General features: G+C 37.4%; 1 protein-coding gene across 1 annotated transcript in view; it reads left to right on the forward strand.

Annotated features, from left to right (window-relative positions):
• LOC121330800 (dihydropyrimidine dehydrogenase [NADP(+)]-like) overlaps nucleotides 1–23,451 on the forward strand; it is a 170,987-nt gene that overhangs the window by 132,826 nt on the left and 14,710 nt on the right. The window contains exons 19-20 of the mRNA XM_041277594.1: nucleotides 9,032–9,174; nucleotides 19,907–20,086. Coding sequence (XP_041133528.1) covers nucleotides 9,032–9,174; nucleotides 19,907–20,086 — 323 coding nt within the window. The remainder of the gene's footprint in view (nucleotides 1–9,031; nucleotides 9,175–19,906; nucleotides 20,087–23,451) is intronic.

Here is a 23,451-nt window from a genome sequence, read left to right on the forward strand (position 1 = left end):
ATGAAGTGATTTTAAAAGGCAGCAAACATATTGAACACATTTGATCAGAGGTCTACAAAAATGCTCTAAATCTTGTCCTTAATTATTTGCTGCTTTCCAAACTTCTTTCATTACTATTTTTTTTTTTTTAATACAAATGTTCTCCAATAAATACTGTAGATATACTAAAGAACTGCAGTATATACGGAGAAAAAAAAAGAATAATCGTGTTGAATAAACTGGGGCGTCTGTAGTTATATGCAATAATGTTTGGTAGATTGCTTGTTTGTTAATTGGGCTTGTGGGATTCTTACCATGAACTAAAATGCTGGAATATCTTAACACGAAAAAATATTATTTTACTAAATTCATTCAAGCTACAATCCTGCTTAATTGATTCAAGCTGAAATCCCTAAAACCCCTGTAATAGTATGAATGTATATTCAATCATATGTGTATAACTTCTCCATCCCCCTGCTTCATAATTGGGATGGTAAGCCTTCTCTGTCATCATTTCTTCTGTAAGTATATTTATTTATTTATGTATTTACAAGGGAATACATTAATACATAAAACATAATGAGTAGCTATTTAAGTCTGTTCTTGGGTGCCTTGTCATCAGTTTTGTCAGGGGATGGCAGACCAAGACACATTTACAGTTATGATCATTATGAGGCCAGAGATGTTCCATTACTGGCCTAAACGAGAGATGATAATGGTGCCTCTGGGCCTGTATGAGCAATATGTCTGAGCACAGTGATATTGATTTAGGTTTGAAGAAATCACACTGAACATTTCTTTTTATTTATTTATTTATTTATTTATTTATTTAATCTTAGATAGCCTTTCTGTATGTGTGTTTTGAATGTTTGAACCAATTTGGTTTAAAAATAAATAATGGAAACGCTGTAAGAAAGAGCAGTGTGATCATTAGCTTGGTAGTGTGTTTTTTTCCCCTTTAAATCTGTAGGGCCTGTGTGTTTATTCTGTTTAACTTATATTGTATTTTTACAGGGCACTGAAAAATAGTCTCAAAAACGCATTTGGTGCTTTAATCTCATCTAAAAATAAATAATCACAGCATTTGTTAAAGCCTGTAGTTGAAGTCAGTTCAGGTAAGGATTCATGACATACATCCAGGAAGCTAAATATTGACAAGCATGCTCTGGCAAAGGAGATCAAGCTTTCTAAATTAACAGAGTTCAAGCTCCTGCGTTGGTGTTATAAACAGGCATGAAACCATTATTTCAGCACCTTTAAATTGAAACCTGTTCCTGATCCGACCGTTTTGTTGCACCCTGGGCCTAAAAAGGTTCAGATTGATTTCATTAATTAGCATCTTATTCTAATTTATTTCCTACTGAGAATAATTACACTGACATATTGTGTGTAATGTCCAGTCCCACTGTAGCTGACCTAGTACTGAAAAGAATAGTGAAAAGTCTTTTGGTCAGAATTAAGTGTAATTCACTAAAATGTGTCATTAGTAACTACAAAAATAAACACACACAAATGTATTGTCTTTTTTTTTTTTTTTTTTTAACAATTATTTAAATTAATTTTCTCCCAATTTTGGAATGTCCAATTATTATTCAACTTGGCTCACCGTTGCAACCCCCGAACTGGGAGAGATGAAGACGAGCACTCATGTCCTCCGAAACAAGTGCCGTCAGCTTTTTTTTTTTTTTTCACTCAGCGTAGGAGTACCACGCAGTTCTGAATTGTGTACAGACCAGCCTGCAGACCCCTGGCCAGCCACAGGAGTCGTTGGTGTGCGGTGAGCCATGGACTCCCTAGCCCCTACCCCGCCCAGGCAGTGCTTGGCAGAAACTGGGGAGCATGATTTTAGTGAAAGTCTGCCGCAGTGGGACAAGGGAAGCCACAGAAAGCCTTAAACCAAGCTGAATTTATATCTAATGATCTAGATAACCAGGAAAGAAATTAAAACAATTAAGCTGTGAACAAAAGTAGAAAATAGTCACTAATTGAATTGTAATTGCGTTAATTAATTCATGCCCACACAAGCAGTATAATTCATACAAAAAAAAAAAAAAAAAAAAAAAAAAAAAAAAAAAAAAAACATACAGATGTGACCACTGCCAGTGTTACATTGTATTCAAATATGCATTTAGACATGTGTGACCAGGAAGGCTTGTGGGGTTGTCAGACCAAGAAGGAGAATGGGCACAAATCGGCAAGTAAAGCACTGATGCACAGATTTAATAATAAACAAACAGGTTGTAGCAATTGTTTTTACTTTTTCATTTTCATACTTCCCGACATTCTCTCCACGCTGAACACCCTGAGTGACAAATGCATGCTCCTTAAATACAGCTGTGCCAGGGCTTAATTGCTAATCATTCAGTCTGGCCCCGGCACAGTCTGCATGTGAACAAATTGTGACATCCCTTTGTTCACGTGCTGGGATTCAAGTGAATGACTAATTCATAATTGACTCTCTGCATAGCTGTATCTATAGATACACGGATTACTCTCAGGGTTAGGTGTTCAGAGTGGAGAACAGGAGTAGAGAGAGGAGTTAAAAGAAGAAAACAACAAATTAACAATTGCTACGTGTGCTGGTTCTACGCCAGCCCACTACTTATAATGTTTGTCTGTCTATTTATTTTGACCAACGTGCCGTTTTTGTTTTATGCGCAATGTTTTGTTTTGTTCAACTGTTTTATTTGTTTATTTATTAAAACACGCAAGCAACGCATTAGTTTCACTCGCAGTGCTGTGTGTTTCTTCCGGGTCTGACATCCCTGCACAAGCTATCTTGCCCCATGTGGTGTCGGACAAGTGGGAAACGGCACCTTCAAGACGCAAGCCAGTTTTTGTTTTGTTTAAAAGGAGTTTGTTGTTCCGAAGACCCCCACTTTATGAAGGCCTTCAATCAGGAGAGGTGGAGACCGTGGAGGAGTGGCTCTGTCTGAAGGCCCCGGGACCAGCCCAGAGAAGGAAGAAGGGGAGGAGCAGCTGTTAGCTGTTAGCAGTCAAGTCAGGAAATCAGTGCTAGCTTATACACCACCACAGTTGTGCCCCATCTGCAGGGGTAGGCACTTTGTGGCCAACTGCTACCACCTCCAGGAGGAGGAGGAGAAAGAAGTGCCATTGTGTCCAGTGCCCAACAGAGTGGTCCCAAGTGTCCAGCGCCCAAGAGGGGTAAGCCCATATCTCCAGCACCCAAGACGGGGGAGGCCGAGCATCCAGAGACCAAGAAAGGGAAGCCCAAGTCTCCAGTAACCGAGGGAGAGCCGCACCAGTCTCCATAGATAGAAGGAGACTGTCTGCTACCCCTGCCTCCACTCCTAGAGGGAGACTACCTACTGCGCCTGCCACCACCGGCCCGTGACTTGTTACAGTGTTTGTTTGCTTCTTTGTCTGTTTCTTTTGGCCAACGTGCCGTTTTGTTTTGTGTGCAGTGCTTTGTTCAACTGTTTAAGCCAGCTTGCCACACAATACAGTACACACAGATAAAACGTCAGACAGTTTTACATTATATTCAAAACATTGTGTTTATTTTAGCATACCAAACAGTGCTTACCTGGAATTCTGATTTCCTCGCTTTCATTTTCCCATAATTTCTTTGTATTCTTTATCAAGCTATTTCTTATACTGCTTATTATAAAGAACACACTGTTGCTGCACTGCTATAATCAGACCTTACTCCATCTTGCCTATGATATTTCGACTGCAAATGAACACGAAGACCACAGGGTTACAAAAAACTTTGTTTGACATTATTGGTTGTTTTCCACCAGGATTGTTTGTGACACTGTTTTTGCGGCCTGCTTGGTACTTGTGATGGACACCAGGCTTGGGGTGGTGTTGGAAGGGGAATTATGATTGGTTGCATTGTGTAAAGTGTTACACATGTATGCAAATGCTTGGCTATAAAATGGGGTGGTTTTAGCAGCTTAAAGACAATTTTTGATTGGTAGTGGTAGAGAACTACAGGGCCCACATTTGTTTCAGTGTTTTATTTTGTACAATCTTTGTTTTTACCTTTCCTTATTTTGTGCCTGAGTTCGACTGTTAGCTATTCAACGGTAATTCCAGCCTCCAGTCTTGCAATAGCTGGTTTGCTACACTATTGTTCCATAACTTTATTTTTGGTTTATAATATAATCATGCACATCAGGACTGCATTTAAAAAAGTGTTCAAAAGCTCAAAGGATGGAACTTACACCTCTTCAAAGAATGGAACTTACACCTCTTCAAAATGTGGATTGTTCAAATATTCAAAAGATGGAACGTACAACTGTTAAAAAGAAGAAAACGTATAACTGTTAAAAATGTAGAATGTAAAAAACAAAAAAAAAAAGTACCTTGTGGAGTTTGTGCAATCAACACAGACATGTTGCAGTGCTCTTGCCACACACTGCCTTATCACACATGGCCCAGCTTTTATGTGTCTACTATATGAACTCCAAATTTTGTGGAATGATAAAACTATACAGTCTCTGGGATCTTTGCATCATTCCTGATGGCAACAGAAAGATGAAGCCTGCTCAGCAAAAGTACATTTTTTTTCTTGGTTTGCAGTTTTACTGTTAGAGTGCAGCCCTTTTGCGTCCACAAGTTGATACACAGCCTATCGATCGACTTTTATCTAAGGCAGGTAATTGCTGCCTCCTAGGTGCTAATAAAAATCTAACTTGAGTATGCAGCTGTGGCTGTTTGTCTCTCTGCCCCTGCCCCAAAATTTCTGCAAATTTCTTATTACTTTCACTATCACTGTCAGTAACCTCATTGTGATCACAATAAGTTTCATCACTGTCTCTTGACCTTTTCATGTACAGATTTGTCTTCCAATAACTCTTGAAAGTACTGCAAGACTTGCTGTGCAGTCCTACATTGTGTTTTATTCATTTTTACTAGACAATAAGTATTTCTGCAGCTGTTGATAAAAAAGTCATTTGTCTGAAAAAGTTTCCTCTATTCAAAATAAACGTGAAGCTTTCAAGTGCAGCAGCTCAATCACGCGCACCAATCCAAACCCACCATTTTTACTATGACGGTCAAAATGACAGCTGCGTTAGTTCTAGGTATAATGTATCTCCATAAGTTTCTGCAACCCTGGGTCTGCTGATGCTTTGAGATGTTTAATACATATATTTATCAAAAGTCAAAAAAGCGCAGATGCCTAGCTGCCAAATCAGTGGAGAAAAATGCATTGAAAAATGGCGATCGGTCAAAAACACCACTCCGATAGTTCAAGCGCTAAAGCCACATTTTATCTACTCAATTTACAATACAATCATTTTTTTAAAACCTAGGTTATTGGAAACAGTATGCAAATAATGTATTTTGCTGTCAAGTGTGCCTTGCCATACAGTATGTGCTTAAAAAAAAAAAGAACAAAAGTAAATCAAAGTGTGTAAACAAAATCCTGTTATTCCCAATGGATTTTCTTGGACCCCTGTTCCTTTATTCATAAAGGATAGTTTAAAGTTATCTAACTGAAAGCATTCACTGCTCATCCCTCGGGAGCTCTGCTATAGGTTTATAGTTGTGCCTGCCTGTGGTGCAAATAGGCTTTGATGAATTTAAACCTGCTAATTGTATTTGGATAACCCTATTACAATTCAGCACAGCTCATGATTTTCTGTTGGTAAATAACATCCCTCTTGAAGCCGTTTCAGGTTTCTGCATGCAAAAGTGTGCACATGGCCTCCCTCCCCCCAAGGCAGTGGTTACTGCTCAATTCTATTAAACAGCATCTTTATCAGGTAATTGTTTAAACGTAATGTCATTGCGCTATCAGAGCAAAAGGTGAGCGTCTGACATTTGTAAATGTCAGGATTATCTTAAGGCTTTTATTATGCAGCATTATATATATATATATATTATATATATATATATATATATATATATATATATATATATATATATATATATATATATATATATATATCATATATATATACATACATATATACATATACAAGCAGTCCTTGCACTTACGACACAATTGGTTCCTGAAAGTCGCGTTGTAAGTCGAAGCATCGTAAGTTGAAGCACATTTTCCCATAGGAACAATGTTATAAATTGGGGTTACGTTCCTGACTCTTCAGCCAAATGATATAGTTTTACAAAAATTACCTGTTATATTGTACTCATGCAAATATTTATTTAACTCTTTACACTCAGCCCAGTGGTTACACGCATATTACTGAGACACCTACCTGGCTTGTTTAAAAGTACAGATTAGTGGCTTTGCAATGATGTATTCAATGTGTGTATGTGATACTCCTAGCAGGAAATACGATCGCCTGAAGTTAAGCCCCTCACCATGTGACAGAGTTCACAGCTTAGGTTTTGTTTTGATTCAATTGCTCTTATCAGACATTGTTAAAGGCAAATAAATTTAAAATAAATAAATAAAAGTTACATGCATATAAAAAAGAAAACACGCTAGACTGAGTCAGGGCGACCACGACGGGTACTGCGGTTCGGACACCAAGCATGCGCACATGACACATGGCTCAGGTCTGGCTATGTCGTATAGTCGAAGCAGGGTAATAATGCAAAAGAGTCATAAGTGCCGTGCGTCGTAAGTCGAGGTTTGCCTGTATATATGTATGTATGTATATGTGTGTGTGTTATTCAGGGCATACCATGACAATTATTTCCACTGAAATTGGTCATTTAAATAAGTTGCTAATTATCTGAGGATGTCAGTATTGAAATGCGGCTTCTTGTGGCCACCTACGGTCATGATAGCTGAAAAACATACAGCAATTGTAAGTTAAGCAAGTGACATGTGGCTTTTTTTTCTTTCTATGTCATGAAAGCAGCAGAAAGGGGAAAAAATTTACAGAAAGAAAGATGGATTCGGGATGGTTGTTTAGCAATTTAGCTTTGAAATATTCCTTTGAAGTCAATGTAAGGCTTTAATACGGGATGTCACTGCAGCGTACATGTGTACTAAATAAGTCATTGACTACAGATTAGGTCCTGGCAGTATATGCAAGACTTCTTAAATGCAATGTTCATGACTTTTTGGCTTCTTGTAGTGTTTATGTTGACATAAACATTGCAGTATTTGGTTAGGTGGAGGTGAGTACAAGTGACTGATGCTGCATATCATTCTGGGTAAGACTCTTGAGTCACACCCACTTCAAACTCCTGATATCCAAAGCACTAATCCTCAATATCCTGCATCCCACCTCTGAGCCACATCATGTAATAAAACAGAGCATTCTAAATCTTCATCTAGGGTTAGAGTTTAAAATACAGGTACTTAAACTACACCTTGTCACGCTGTAATATTGACAACATGTTTTTTTCTCAATCATAAAAGTGTAAGTACTGTCCAGTTAAAGTGAGCATATTTTGAAATGTATTCTGATGTTATGTAGGTTCGATAGGAGTATGCTTTCAGTGTAATGTCTCCCTCATAATGCTGTTTATGCTGTGATGTTTTGAAATTATTTTAAATGCATTAGTTGGTTAGTAATGTATGATTGAACTGAAGCAGTAATTGAGTTGAGGAAAAAACAAAAAAACACAGTGTGTAAAGGAAAATACCAGTATATTATTATCCATATGCCGAGTATTGCACTGCTAACAAAATGATTTAGCATGCAAGATAGCTCTCTCCCTCGTATGACCACAACAAGCTTTTTGAGGTAGGGAAACAAAATTAGTGCCGACAACGTGTTGCTGTGATCGATGAAAGGAGACCTGTTTGCTTAACAATGTTACATCTAATGTGATAAAGACTTCCATCTGTCAGCATGATTGGAGAAGAGGTCTTAATTCATTAGGGAAATTGAAACACAGGTAAATAAATGATGTAACATTAGGAGAAAGAACTCGACAAGCCAGAGCTGCCAGAATCTAACAGACAGCATTTCTTTCTGCTTTAAAATTTAACAATTATTTTAATGTTGGTTTATATGCCATCTTCTGTCTGTCATGAAAAGTTAAACAGGACTTTTAGCTTTTGCTAGAACAGGTAGTAAAATGTAAAAAAAAAAAGAAATAATAATAAAATACCAAAAAGGCTGCTTCACTACTTAATAATACTGTTTATGTAATACAAGTGCTGTTGTATCGCAAAAAATAATTCCAGCTTCACTTTCAATTCAAAAACGACCACTAACATTACTTTTGGGATATGCTTAACACAGGTCAGGTATTCACTCAGCATTTTATATGGGGCTGCCGATAGGCCCCTCTGGGGAGTGACATCCTCGGTCCTGCCTCCTGCGGGAACAAATAGTCATTCCATGGAGCTCACATTCTCTTTTGCTTCTCACCATTGTAAGGTAAGGTACTAATCTGTCCAGTTGCAGTCTATGAAAGAGCTGTCACTTGAGTTTACGGGAGATCCCTCGCTTTATTTAAAAAAAAAATATAGCTGGAATCAGTAACTCCTCTTCTGTGAACTGAGCTAGTTAGTCCCTCTCAAAGCAGCGACTGTCTCACTGGATTGTGGACACCGTTTCGACTGCATATACCGCCCACCTGGGAGGATGGCCGCTCACTCTGCCAGAGAAGTGGCTACACCACAGGCCCTCATTACAGGAGCCTCACCAGGTTCTACTGACTTTATGTGGTAGATCCTTCTATGCCTTCATTAGGCACAAGGGTCCTTGAGGGTTCATGCTCGCACTGCTAACCATGGTTTTGCTGTCTCAAGATGTCCTTCGTCTGCTGTCTCCGCTCATGCTCCCTCACAAAACTTTGATATTTTTCCCTAAAGTATTGTTGGTAGTCGTCTTCAAATTCAAAGAGAATGTTAGGTTATGGTTGTAAACATAGCTCACCAACCTGCGATGTGGCATCTGTCGCCTTTGCTGGTTCAATGCAAAAGAGGAAGTGAGCTTTGTGGAGTGACTATTTGATTCCTCGGGAGGTGAGACTGGGGATGTCACTCCCGAGTCCCCAGGAGCCTACCGGCAGCTCTAACATAAAATGCTCAGTGAATACATGACCTGTGGCAGGCATAGCCCAAAAGTATTGTTGGTGGTTGTCTTCTCTTTCAGGGAACCAGGGTTACATCCATAACCTACTGTTTTCTTTTCTCCCCACTCTGTAGGGAATGCCATCAGACCCATAGCACTGCGAGCTGTCTCTGCCATTGCCAGGGCTTTACCAGGATTTCCTATTTTAGCTACTGGTGGGATTGATTCGGCTGAGTCCGGCCTGCAGTTTCTACATGCTGGTGCTTCTGTTCTGCAGGTAACTGTTTCTCCTTATTAACAGTATATTAATATAGAGTGAAATTAATAGTGTTATTCCCAAATGTACTGTTCTGAAGTGTTACACAGTGTGACTTCCATGCCCAGTCCACTGCTTCATAGGCTGAAAAATGAGTACTACATGATCATTTTATTGTATTTGGCTTCAGGCAATGTAAGTATAGCGCAGAAAAGAAAATGTTACTCCCATGCCCAGTTCACTGCTTCGATAACTGAAGAATGAGTAAGTCATCACTTAGACCATGTAATGTGTGCTCATAAATTCAGTTTTCTGGGTGTGTGCCCTCTTTTATGATTGACAGATCTTAAAGGTTGGAAAATTTAGTAGAGTGCATTGAGGGGCCAAAAAAAAAGGAAGTGTGTGTCTCTCGAAAATATTGAACCTCACTCCTTTAGTATTCTGTGTGCCGTAAAAAAAAAAAAAAAATGTTCTGAAGAGATCCAGCATTGCAGTTAAGGGGTACCCTTCAAATATCACAATATGCATATCTCATCTAAACAAATCTGGATTTGCTTTAAAAGTTATCCCTGCCAGGACCTGTACTTTTCCCAGTACAGAGAGAAACATGATTTAAGTTTTTTATATAGTGGTGTGGCACGGTAGCATCACAACCCAGATGGTTTTGGTAGGGAGAGACTCAGACACAGAAAGCTACAGGTCTAAATGTACTAATGCACAGTTTTAAGTAACAAATAAACAAAAATAAAATGGACAAAACATTTACAAAAATCCACTTGTCAAAATAAAAGGCAGAAGGGCCAAAACAAAAGGTTTCACAAAAACTCACGAAAATAAACAAACAGACAGCACAATACGGTACATGAAACACAGACCTCCACCTCTATCGCTAACATGAATTATAATCCTCCCCTAACACCCATGAACACCTTTTTTATACACCTGTGGGTGGAGCCTAATTGATCATTTAAGTATTTATTCAATTGTCAGCTCGTGTTTATCCATATTTGCTCGTGTTTTGACAGGGGGAAATTTAACTCCCTCCCTGCCAACCTAATATTCCCCACACAACACATATCCATGCATCGGCAGGGCTTTCACACTGCCACAAGTGGCTTGCAAGTTTTTCACTTTTTAAAACAGTATAATATACCTTCAACATTGGATTAAACTTGGTCACAAAAAAGGAGTTAAAATAATTCATTTTAAATAATTGCTGTACTGTTTGTCATTCATACACAAAGAGATGAGAAAAGTGTCCTCACTCTTACTCTTTCCCTTTCCCATTGTAAATGAAACAATAAGAGTAAATCAGCATCTCGTAGTAACTCCATTATTTAGACACTCGGGACAGTGGGAGGAGAGAAAGGAATCTCCAATTCATTATTTTATAATTAGTCAAGCATTTTATTTTTTTTTAAACTAATTAGGCAGAATTTCCTTAAAGAACAGTTTTTGTTTATTGTTTTTGGGGTAATGCCGGAACGAAACAAAAACGCTTTAAAGCTTGATGCCAAATATTAGACATGTTGTGTGTGTTTTTTTTTTTTTTTTTTTCAAGGCACGTTTTATCTGTGGAAGAATGAAACATTGTACATTAATGTGCTTTACATGTACTAATGGCATTAAGGAAATCAAAAAGTCATTGACTTTTATATAAATCTTATCTTTAGAATAGAAATTTCATATCCTTTAGTGTTAGGAATTTGAACAGTACACTTCTGTGTAAGAAATTGTGATTGCAACACCCGAAAAAGTTTCAGTGACCATTTTAATACATAAGACTAATTTACAGGACGGTATGATGTCAACGTTTTTACCATATAAATATATATATATATATATATATATATATATATATATATATATATATACATACATACATACATACATACACAGTATGCCCCTAAAGTTCACACTATGAAAAACACAAAGGTCATTTGACCCAGCAATGTTCTATTTTCTAATGCTTATTTTTAATAAAAAATGTGTAAGCTGCCATGGCAGAAACACACCACCTAAATTCAGGAAAAACCTCTTGCACTGAGGGTTCCAAAAGTTTGATCAGTGAAGGGGTTAAACACATTAAAATAAGATAAATAGCATTGCTGGTGTCTGTGTGTTAGCTATCATGAAGCATCCCTTCTAGCATAGCCTGTTCACACTCATTGAAACATCTATTCAAGAATGAAGTGATAGATCAATCTCTAGATGCATCACAGTTACACAGGGAATCAAACACAGACAATGCCGACTGCAACAGGGATAATGCTAGACTAATTACCTAACAATGAAATTCTAGTTAACAAACATCTACATAATAGCGAAGCAAGATGAGCTCTGTAACTAAAAGCTTTCTGTTGCACCATGGCATTTAGCAAAAGTGATTGATTTGAGCAGGATTCAAATCCTCTGCTTTTCTGATCCGGGAGTAAACTGTGGAGGAAATGAAAGTGGGTTAGAGAGGCAGGTATGCTCATGTGCGCAGTGGTGGTCATAATTATACATTATGGAGACTTCAATGTAGAACTGGTAACTATCAATCCCATCGTGTGCACCCTATTGACAGTGCTATGGCAGGTGAATCAGACCGATGGTGTGCTATTGACAGTGCTATAGCAGGTGAATCAGTCCCATGCTGTGCTACTGACAGTGCTATATCAGGTGAATCAGTCCCATGCTGTGCTATTGACAGTGCTATTGCAGGTGAATCAGTCCCATGCTGTGCTATTGACAGTGCTATAGCAGGTGAATCAGTCCCATGCTGTGCTATTGACAGTGCTATAGCAGGTGAATCAGTCCCATGCTGTGCTATTGACAGTGCTATAGCAGGTGAATCAGTCCCATGCTGTGCTATTGACAGTGCTATAGCAGGTGAATCATTCCCGTGCTGTGCTATTGACAGTGCTATAGCAGGTGAATCAGTCCCATGGTGTGCTATTGACAGTGCTATTGCAGGTGAATAAGCCCCATGCTGTGCTACTGACAGTGCTATTGCAGGTGAATCAGTCCCATGGTGTGCTATTGACAGTGCTATAGCAGGTGAATCAGTCCCATGCTGTGCTATTGACAGTGCTATAGCAGGTGAATCAGTCCCATGCTGTGCTATTGACAGTGCTATAGCAGGTGAATCAGTCCCATGCTGTGCTATTGACAGTGCTATAGCAGGTGAATCAGTCCCATGGTGTACACGCCATTGACAGTATAATGGCAGTTTAATCGTAGTTTATTGTAATCCCACCTCTTGACTGTAATGTAACTCTGCATTACAGTCTTTAGAGTTCTCATTGGAAAGTCAGACCTATAAAAGGTTCCATCAAAGGGAGAGGTTACGAGCTGATTATTAATATGTGAGCACTTGTGCAGTTACCTCTTTCAATAATTACAGCGGTGCTCATTACTAGCAGGTAGCAGGTGATGAAGACACAACGGACTGTGTAGAAAGGTGAGCTGGAAATGATAGCCGTGACGTCACCTGGACAGAGAGACATGAGAGCGCTCTGAGAACACAGCTGAGGCAGTGAAGGGTTACCCCAGATCTGTGAAGTATAGGAGGCAGAGACACTTGTTTCAAAATGTCTATATGATATATTGATGAATATTGTAAAAGGATGCTGAAATATATAGGAATGTATGCTGGAACATACTGCCAGGTCAACAGGGTGGTCCATGATGAAGCCATGCACTTTCCCTATACAATAAAGTATGGGCTGGGGAGGTGGAGGATAACGTTTAGATTAGCTATAGTAGAGTACTCGACAGGAGAAGCAAACCCCACACCCCTCCCCTGAATCTCATTCTCATAAATACAATATATACACTACTGGTCAAAAGTTTTAGAACACCCTTCTTTTTCTAGTTTTTATTGAAATTTACACAGTTCAAGTCCAGTGAATAACCTGAAATGTTACAAAGGTAAGCGGTAAACTGCCAGAGATTTAAAAAAAAAGGTTTAGGTTACCAAAAACTGAAAAGTAATGTACATTTCAGAGTTATACAAAAAGGCCTTTTTCAAGGAACAGGTAATGGGTTAACAACTTACAGCTGTTCTGCAGCAATGGAAGTAAATTAAGCCTTGAAAGTTGATGCTAACAATTCCTGCAGGTGTCCCAACGTTTGTTGATTACTTTCAAACCCTCTGTCTGTATAAAAGCAGTGTTGGAACAGACTGTGTTACTACACCCTCTTAAGCATTATTTGGGCCGTGTTGTACTGCAAGAAGTAGTATATTGCTATCATAATGGCATATCAAAGGCAATTAACAAAGGAAGAAAGACAGACCATTATAACCCTTAAAAGTGTAGGTCTTTCCTTTAGAGAAATTGCAAAGAAAGCCAAGGTGTCAGTGAGTACAGTTTCCTACACCATCAAAAGGCACTTGGAAACTGGAGGAAACTGTGACAGGAAGAGGTCAGGCAGACCCAAAACCACAACAGAATCAGAAGACAAATTTCTGAGAGTCAACAGCTTGCATGATAGGCAGCTCACAGGACAACAGCTTCAAGCACAGCTTAACACTTGTCGAAGTAAGCAAGTCTCAGTTTCAACTGTGAAGAGAAACTTGCACAGACTTGCACAGAGTGAGTGGCACCCTGAACTAAAACAGCTACCACAGCATTTTGCAGCACCATGCAATACCCTCTGGTATACGCCTAGTTGGTCAGGGGTTCATCCTACAGCAAGATAATGACCCAAAGCATACCTCCAAGCTATGTCAGAACTACCTAAGAAGAAAAGAACAAGACAGTAGACTTCAAATCATGGAATGGCCAGCACAGACTCCAGACTTAAACCCCATCGAGCTGGTTTGGGATGAACTGGACAGAAGGGTGAAAGCAAAGCCACCTACAAGTGCAACACATTTGTGGGAACTTCTGCAACAGTGTTGGGAAGAACTTTCCAAACAATATTTAATTTCCATTGTAGAAAGAATGCCACGAGTGTGTTCAGCTGTTATATCTGCAAAAGGTGGCTACTTTGATGAGTAAGAAATTTAGATTAAATTTTGTTAAACAAAACGATTCCATGATTTCTTTTTTATCTCTAATGGTTTATTTGTTCTGTGCTTTAATTTCAGAGTACATTGAGACATTAAACTGCGTAAATTTCAGTAAAAACTGGAAATATGAGGTGTTCTAAAACTTTTGACTGGTAGTGTATTTAACTATAAACACTTTCATTCTAACCCAGCTTGCCAACAGCATCACTGTCTGATGGGTTACATTTGAATATAAATATAATACTAGTTAAATATGCATGATCGAAAACTTAGTAAATGCAATGTGTATATTAATATCTATGGAAGCAGTCTTTACCACCTGACAATGCCTACTTCATGCTGTTAAAGCAACTGTTTTTTATTTTACTTGGGACTAAATAAGAATGAAATCTACCATTCTTTTTATTAATAATAATAATAATAATAATAATAATAATAATAAATGATGCTATGCAATGGAGACGTCTTTGTACAGTAACAGGAGACCCAGTGCCAGTGTAAAATGGAAGATTGGACAAAAAGGAATCAGGTGGGAAATTTCAAACCAAACAAATCCCAGGTCGGAAAGACATAAACAGATCTATACTGTGTATCTTGTGTTTTGGTTTAGTCTGTACATGGCTTATTTCATTGTTTTACAATACCTAGGTAAAGAAAGACCCAGATGGATTTACAGATATTCATCAATCTATCACAGAAAAGCACGAGTTCTGTTTTGAAGCTGTGATTCCAAGTTCTGTGAAAAGGTAGGGCAAATCTGAACAATCTTGAATGGAATCAATACAAAGAAACAACAAGATCTTCTTGACTTATACAATCTGTTGAGGAAAGCTTGTACATTCTGGGAGTGCTGTTCTATACTCCAGGTAACCTTTACAAAAACAAATAAATAAACACATACATAAATAGAAACCGTGTACACTATTAAACAGTTTAACAATGTTACACTACTATAGTTCTGTACACCAGATTAAGCAAACTATTTCTATCACTGCAATTCAGATAAAATGGGGTTTGAGAATAAGGCCTGGACAGGCAGTGCTCTTTAATTGAAAATAACCCACAGATCACCAAGGCTCTATACCAGTAATCTCTTGAGGAGGGAGTACTACTTATTTGCATTCTGCCTTTTTAATAAAGCTCTTGAAAATTGATGGTGCATTAAGACATGCATCTAACTCCTATAGACATAGCAGCTACTCCATTACTAGTTTTCATTTGCCAGGTTTTCGGAATATCAAAGATGTAATGTCCTCAGATGCTGCATTTACTACTATCGAAGTGAAAATTTCTAAGAGGTTTCCAAGAAATTGAGACAGCAGGCTCTTTCATCTGCTCTTTAACTGTGGCTGTGCATTGATTTAAACTCCTTCTGGGATGTCAAATGCTTTTATATTCTCTGGTCTCTTGGCAGCTTTTTTTATTTCAAGTGATGAAATTCTAGCATTTAGCAGAACACCATTTTGCTTCCCCAAAATAATACAAGTTTCATTTTGCTGTACTTCAAAGTGGTACCACAGAAATGCATAAGCAGTTTTTATGATGTCTAAACTGAAAAAATGCTAACATTCTCAATTTAAAAAATACATATGGTAACTGGTCTAATGTATTATTATTTTTAATGGAATACGGAATGCACCTTCTGTCAGGACCAGGAGATTTTTAAGGACCAGAGATGGCTGTGTTATGTGAACTTGCCTTGGGAGGACTACCAACCACTAAACATTTTGTTGAAGTTTCATTTCATTTGTATTTTCTGTAAGAAATTATCTGCTATCAGGAAATCAGTTGAATTCAATAGCCAAACCACGGTGGGTCCAACTTCCTGGTTTATTTGCAAATGAATGTTCTGTTTGTAATGCATTAACTACAGAGTATTGATCTTCAGCTATGGCCACCCTAGAATGATCTAATTTTGCATTATAAAGTTACGTTAACATGTTAAATTACATGCCGCTTTGTAGTTTTCCATATACATGATGAAAGACTGACATAAATTAAAAAAAATTGACACTTCGGAATTAAACATGAAAACATAATTTCCAAAAAGACTGCACAAATCTTGGTATGTGTTACTCAATTAGGAGAAATCAAAAGATAACAATTAGAAGTGGTAACAAGTAAATTTATAAGTTGAAGATTTTGAAACCTCACAGTAAGCCATGGGGAAGAGCCATACCTCTTCAGAAACACGCTCAGCCATCACTGCTCTCCATATCGCGAGGTTTTAAGCATTTATTATATATATATATATATATATATATATATATATATATATATATATATATATATATATATATATACACACATAGATACACTACCAGTCAAAAGTTTTAGAACACCTCCATTTTCCCAGTTTTTATTGAAATTTACAAAGTTTCATGTCTCAATGTACTCTGAAATTAAAGCATAGAACAAATAAACAATTGGAGATAAAAAAAATAAATCATGGAATCACTTTGTTTAACAAAATTTAATCTAAATTTTTGACTCATCAAAGTAGCTACCTTTGCAAATATAACAGCCGAACACACTCGTGGCATTCTTTCTACAATGGAAATCAAATATTGTTCGGAAAGTTCTTATCAACACCGTTGCAGAAGTTCCCACAAACGTGTTGCAGGTTGCTTTGCTTTCACCCTTCTGTCCAGTTCATCCCAAACCAGCTCGATGGGGTTTAAGTCTGGAGATTGTGCTGGCCATTCCATGATTTGAAGCCTACTGTCTTGTTCTTTTCTTCTAAGGTAGTTCTGACATAGCCTGGAGGTATGTTTTGGGTTATTATCTTGCTGTAGGATGAACCCCTAACCAACTAGGTGTATACAAGAGGGTATTGCATGCGCTGCAAAATGCTGTGGTAGCCGTTTTGGTTTAGGGTGCCACTCACTCTGTGCAAGTCGCTGACTCTGGATCCAGCAAAAAAGCCCCAGACCATCACGCTTCCTCCTCCATGTTTGACAGTTGGTGTCACACACTGAGGAATCATCCTTTTTAACACAGTCTGTTCCAACACTGCTTTTATACAGACAGAGGGTTTGTAAGTAATCAACAAAAGTTAGGACACCTGTAGGAATTGTTAGCATCAACTTTCAAGGCTTAATTTACTTCCATTGCTGCAGAACAGCTGTAAGTTGTTAACCCATTACTTGTTCCCTGAAAAAGGCCTTTTTGTACAACTTTTGTATAAGTGTACATTATTTTTCAGTTTTTGGTAACCTAAACTTTTTTTTTTTTTTTTTTTTAACCTCTGGCAGTTTACCGCTTACCTTTGTACCATTTCAGGTTATTTACTGGACTTGAACTGCTTAAATTTCAAGAAAAACTGGAAAAATGGGGGTGTTCTAAAACTTTTGACCGATAGTGTATCCTTGAATGGATGAATTTCTTCAGATGTTCCCTATAATTGCTGGAAAAAATTCTTACTCAGTGGGAGGCATAAAAAGCATAATTAATGCATACTGTATTTCTCTGGAGAAATAGAATTTGCCTAATATAAATGAGCTTCATGGAGAATTGCTCTTGAGGACATTTTACAGTTCTGCCACTTACACACACACACACACACACACACACACACATCGCTTGCAGATATGCTGCTCTGTTTTAGTATACAATTCTGGAGAAGGGCTTTTATTTTAATGATCAGTCTTCATAGCTAAAATTGAATGTGAAAAACACTTCCCTCTTGTCATTTTGACCAACAGTAATGTTTACATCTGAGTGTTGTGCATGGATCACTAATCTAAAGGGTTCTTTCCTGCTGATTTTCTTTTTTCATGTAAGGAAATAAATATGTACAATGGGTTTGGTGGGAGGGGTTCCCATTGTGTCATGCTAAGACCCCTTTCTTACTTGACATCTTGGTATACCTCAGTAGATAATCTTTTCCACAACTGGTGATATTTCATTTATTTATTTTTACCTCAGACAATCTCCCAAGACTGGCTCCAGATTGAATGTCGCACCAGTCTTCTTAGTCAATATTGTATAAACACCTTTTTGGAGGCTAAAGAGCAAATGTCCTACCTAGTTCATTTTTTATTAATATGAATGGAACTAAAGCTTAGTGAAAAAACAAACGGACACTTACATTTTAGTTGAAGGAAATATTCAGAAAACAGCACAAAGTTTTGATTTTGTCTTACAATACAGGACTCCAGTCTTGACGTTAGACTAAGGAGATTAATGGAATGTTACTAACTGATCAGCCTTCTTATGGTGCTTCCAGTTCACATCATACTCTCAACTTTCTAACGAAAAGTCTTTCACAAGGGAAACCTAACCGAAAACATACTCTAGAAATGAGTTACTGACCACCATCAGACACATAACAATAACACCTTAGTAACACAGTGGCATTGCTTCACAACTAACTGTAATTAGAAACAATAACACTATGTAACACAATTTTTGTTCCTGGGTAGTAAATGTTATTTCCTAATTGCTTATGCCTCAGAAGTATAGAATATTTACAGTATAATCGTAAATCTCGAAAAACTACTCACTTCTAAATCTTTTGTAGTCATTTTTGTATTACTTTAGTATAAATACATGTTAATTTGGATTCATATGTTGGTTTTTTTCTGACTTTATGTGAACGAAAAGACACACATTTGCCCGTTTTCCCATTGGAAATAGTGATATTTTGAAATATCACTGTCCTGGTCACAAAAGCAAAGTTTGTGGGGAATAATAGCCATTTTCTATACTTCTGAGGCATAAGCAATTAGGAAATAACACTTACTACCCAGGAACAAAAAATAAATAAAAAAATTGTTACACAGTGTAATTAAAACCACAAGCTCAAGAAACACAGTACTATATATCAGTATATCAGCAACGATTTTCGGTCTGATATTAAATGTTTACATATTAATCTGTTAAAAGTGTTGACCAACAGGAACTGGATGGTCAACAGTGTATGAATTTGCAATACATTATGAAAGAATATAGCAAAGAGATTGCCAGTAAAGGCATTACACAGCATAGTTTGACAGTTCAAAAAAATTGAAAAGCAAATTCTTTCAGAATTAGTTCAGCACTGCAATGCTCCTGCCCTGCCATCCTAAACCTCAGTGATTATTATAAAACTATGTGACTGAGAGCCTGCCACAGACTGATGAGTAGCTCAACTTCAACACAATACTGAGCACCCACTCATATACCAACCAGACAGTAAGGAGAGGAATCAATCTGAACTGTTTACACAGCTGGTCCTACAGAAAGAAGCAATCCAAACAAACAAAGAATAGTCTGCAACAGAAATGCCAACAGCTTCTTACTTCCTATTCAATGCATCTGTCTAAACTCAGATATCTACACAACAGGAAGCCAGACAGTAGTCATGGCTGGTATTCTGCATTTAACATATGTATTTCAGTAATACTTGACACAGTGGTATCTTGTGTAAAGCCTGGGACTGTATTAGTCTCTATTGCCATGTTCTTGTGATGCCTCCCAACTGCAATAATCTCTGTATGTTAAATTTGTTAAGTCATGCGTCAGTTAGCAGCTGTTGAGTTTGTTCTTCTGAAGCTTGCAAATAGAGTTGATTGTTCAACACAGTTGAAGTGTCTTAACCACTCCGCACTCACCTTGTCTAGATCAGGACTGGTAGTGGTTACAGTGTGTACTACTAGAGGAATCCAAGTTGAATGACTAACTCCTCTCTTAGAACAGCATACAGTAATATCTGTCAGGAGTACATTCATTTCATGTCTTTTGCATCGAAATAAGTTGCTTCTGTGTTGACAGGTGTGCAGCGCTGTTCAGAACCAGGACTTCACACTGATCCAGGATTACTGTACAGGACTAAAAGCCCTGCTCTACCTGCAGAGCCTGGAGCAGCTCCAGGACTGGGATGGACAGAGCCCACCCACCCCGTGCCACCAGCGTGGAAAACCCTTGCCCAAGATAGGAGACCTTGTGGGAAAGGTAAACTTGGGTTAAACAGACTAGTAGTATCCACTGTGTTCGATTTAGAATGTGCCTTTTGCCATTTTTAAGCATGTGTTTAGTGTTTAGTTCTAAGTAATGTCTGAACTACCCTTTCCAATCTGTCAAAATGTAATTGCTTTATAGAAAATATTAAAGCATATGTTTAATGAAATTAAGTACTAGCAACATCCCCAATTGTTAATTTACGAAGTACATATGGCGAATAGCTGTGTTTCATAAGAGTCATGGGGACATGAATTTATATCTGTAACAATTGTAAAAAAAAAAAAAAAAAAAAAAAAAAAAAAAAAAAGTGAAATAAACCCAAATACTGTATTGTCCCACTAAACATTCTGTAAATATGTTTGCTATAAGAAGTGTGTTTCTCTGAATGTGTCCTTTGGGAGTTTCTAGTCCACTAATTTCCTTTGCTATTTGGTGAAACCTGTGGAAGATCAGTTGTGACACAGGGCAGCATTACACTGCTTAATCTTTCACAGCTGCACGAGTCATGCTTCCGAGAAATTACTTTCAGTTCATTTATTTCATTTGATTCTATTTTTAGAAAACTACAAATCTACTTTTACCTTTAAAACAAACCTGCAATGGTGTATGTGTTCATATATATGCTGTGCAGTACCATGTTTGCCCAAATTGCATCATGTAACTGGAAGGGGGTGTGTTAAGGCTCGTATTAATATACAGTACGGTATGTTAACATGTTGCAGAGTTAGATCTGCTGGACCACATTAAACAGAAATTGAAAGGCCTTGAAAGTGTATGACAAAGCCAGTCCCTTTATTGTATTTGGAAACCATCACTGATCAAGTGCCAGCAAGTGCCATACCTGGTTATGATTTTATTTGTGTTTTAAAAATGGTTGACATGTGTTTGAAATTAAAGTGACTTTAAAATAGGAAAAATCTCATTGGATATACTGTAATTGTTTATAAAACAAAAGTAAAACAACATACATTCATTCTCACATGCAAACAGTACACTTAGCTTTCATCTAAAGGCTCTGTATTTATTTTTTTTCCTTCCTGTCAACAGAAACTGTTTGACAATGTGTGAATACTGTAAATCACACATGAAATGTCACTCACATGCAAAATACAATCTATTTATTTGTATAATGAATATTATGTGAACCAAAAGTTGTTATTAAAATCCACTACCAAATCATTATACATTACATACAACACTACATGGTGCCGCTGCCATGTATGGAGCAGGGAATAGTATCCAAAGCAGTGGGCTCGTACCTCTAGTGGCTGTATTGCTTCAGTAAAACATGTACTGAATACCTAGAGAGTGCTATGGTAGAATGTGTTTGAAACATACAAAATATACGCTAACACTAATAATTTTAATTTTGAAAAGCCACTCCAGAAGCAAATTTCTTCATTCGCCATCTCGACAGCAAAGCGTTGTATAGCGTAGGCTGTACTGAGAGAAATGTCTCAAAACCCCTCTGCTGTTTAGGATTTTTTTGTTAAATGTACAGACGACCCAAAAAAAAAAAAAAGTTAAATGCAAACTGTGCAAGCGATTAGTATCATCATCAGTGTAAGTTCATATTATTATTAGTAGTATTATTAATATTTTTAGTAGTGGTAAAATGTGACTGATAAGCTACTTGGAATGGTGACTGTTAAATAAAACTGTGTCCGCTGCAGTTAGTGCTGGTGCAATGCAAGCTTACTGTATAGATCGCAAGCAGCATCAATTCTGTGTAAAATAAACATTTTTTTAATTTAAATTATAAAAACATGATTACTGTTCTATAAAACATATTTTTAAACTACATGTGAATGTTTTATTCCATTTATATGGATTACCTGTAAAAATAATAGGATTTCCAGTCAAATATAAACAAGTAGCTATGGTGACATCACTAATACATTATGTAAGTGAGTACCTTCCTTAGGTAATGTTTCGAACCTTCAAAGGTCAAAATGTACATTTCATTGAAGCCCTAATTTATTATACCTTGAATTGCATCACTAATGCACAGACATGGTATTTGACAGCTTTATTATATTAACATAATTGACCAGCTACGCTTAACATAAATCTTAAATCTTTTTTCCCCCCCATGTAAATTAGATTAACATTTTAATTATAAATATATAATCAATTTCCAAAAACTGCAGCCTTCCTAATAGATTGATTGAATACAGGTAACTCAATTTGTTTATGACGGCAAGGCATGTAATAGATTTTACTGAATTAAATAATTTAATGGATCGTTGTTTTTCAAAAGTTATCTTTTAAGAATATACACATTTAAAATAGAGACTATATACAGTACCGGAGTTCTCTATACAGACATCTGAAAGACACTTGAGAGAGGTTTTTTTAACCAAGAGATGGGCAGTAGATGACAAGGTGGCCACTGTTGTTTCAAGACATGTATATAATATAATAGTATAATATAATATATATTATATCATAATATAAGTATATAATAGTATAATAATATACAGTATGTAACATAAGAGTGAAGATCAACATGGAAGGTCAGCATTACTGTACTGTACAGTACAATATGTCACACTGTTACCTGAAACTACTACTTACCTGGAATAGCTTGGTTGCTTAAAAACACTTCTGTTGTAGGAATATTGTCTAAATACGGCAGTGTATGTTTGTAAGGGAATGAAGAAGCACTGATACTGTGATATTAAGCGCCTCTCTTTCCTCATTGCTAATTTCAGCTCATGGTCTTGCCTAACACGAAGGAGAGCGGTTGCCCCAGGTGGCAGGCTGGACTGGAATTCAGGTCTTAAATAGCTCTTTGGCTCACTGTTGAACAAATATGAAGCTTGGCAGGACTGTTGCTCTAATGAAGCCTTCATCTGTACAAGCCTGCCTGTCTCAGCTGAAATGCTAGGACTGACTGAGCGGTGATTAGAGTCAGGAAGTGGGGACATGGGCACAAGAACTGTACTAAAAGGCTTTCAGTGTGGCTATCTGTAATATTCTGTAAGCATTTCTGTTAACACTTTATCTGCTGAAGCAGCTTGTTGCAGATGTATTGTACCCTTTTCATACCCGCCACTGCAAATATATGATTGAGTAGTTCACTCAGAACACCAGGGGCAGGATAAGCATGTAACAATATTGAAATATCGCCTTGACCTTCGTCTACTTGTACTGGTGCTAGGCAGTATAATGGTTTTTATATGCACCATATTTCTGTTGATATTTAACAAAAACAATCTTTTTTTTTTTTTTTTTAATGACAGTTATCAAGTTCCAGTCAATATTTAATAGAACATCTAAATGTAACATTCAGATCTGTGAACGAACCCGCTCCTATGTAATGGATATGCAGTTAAATGCATGAATGCACGTGC

The sequence above is a fragment of the Polyodon spathula genome, chromosome 18, assembly GCF_017654505.1.
Source record: "Polyodon spathula isolate WHYD16114869_AA chromosome 18, ASM1765450v1, whole genome shotgun sequence".
NCBI classification, from domain to species: Eukaryota; Metazoa; Chordata; class Actinopteri; order Acipenseriformes; family Polyodontidae; genus Polyodon; species Polyodon spathula.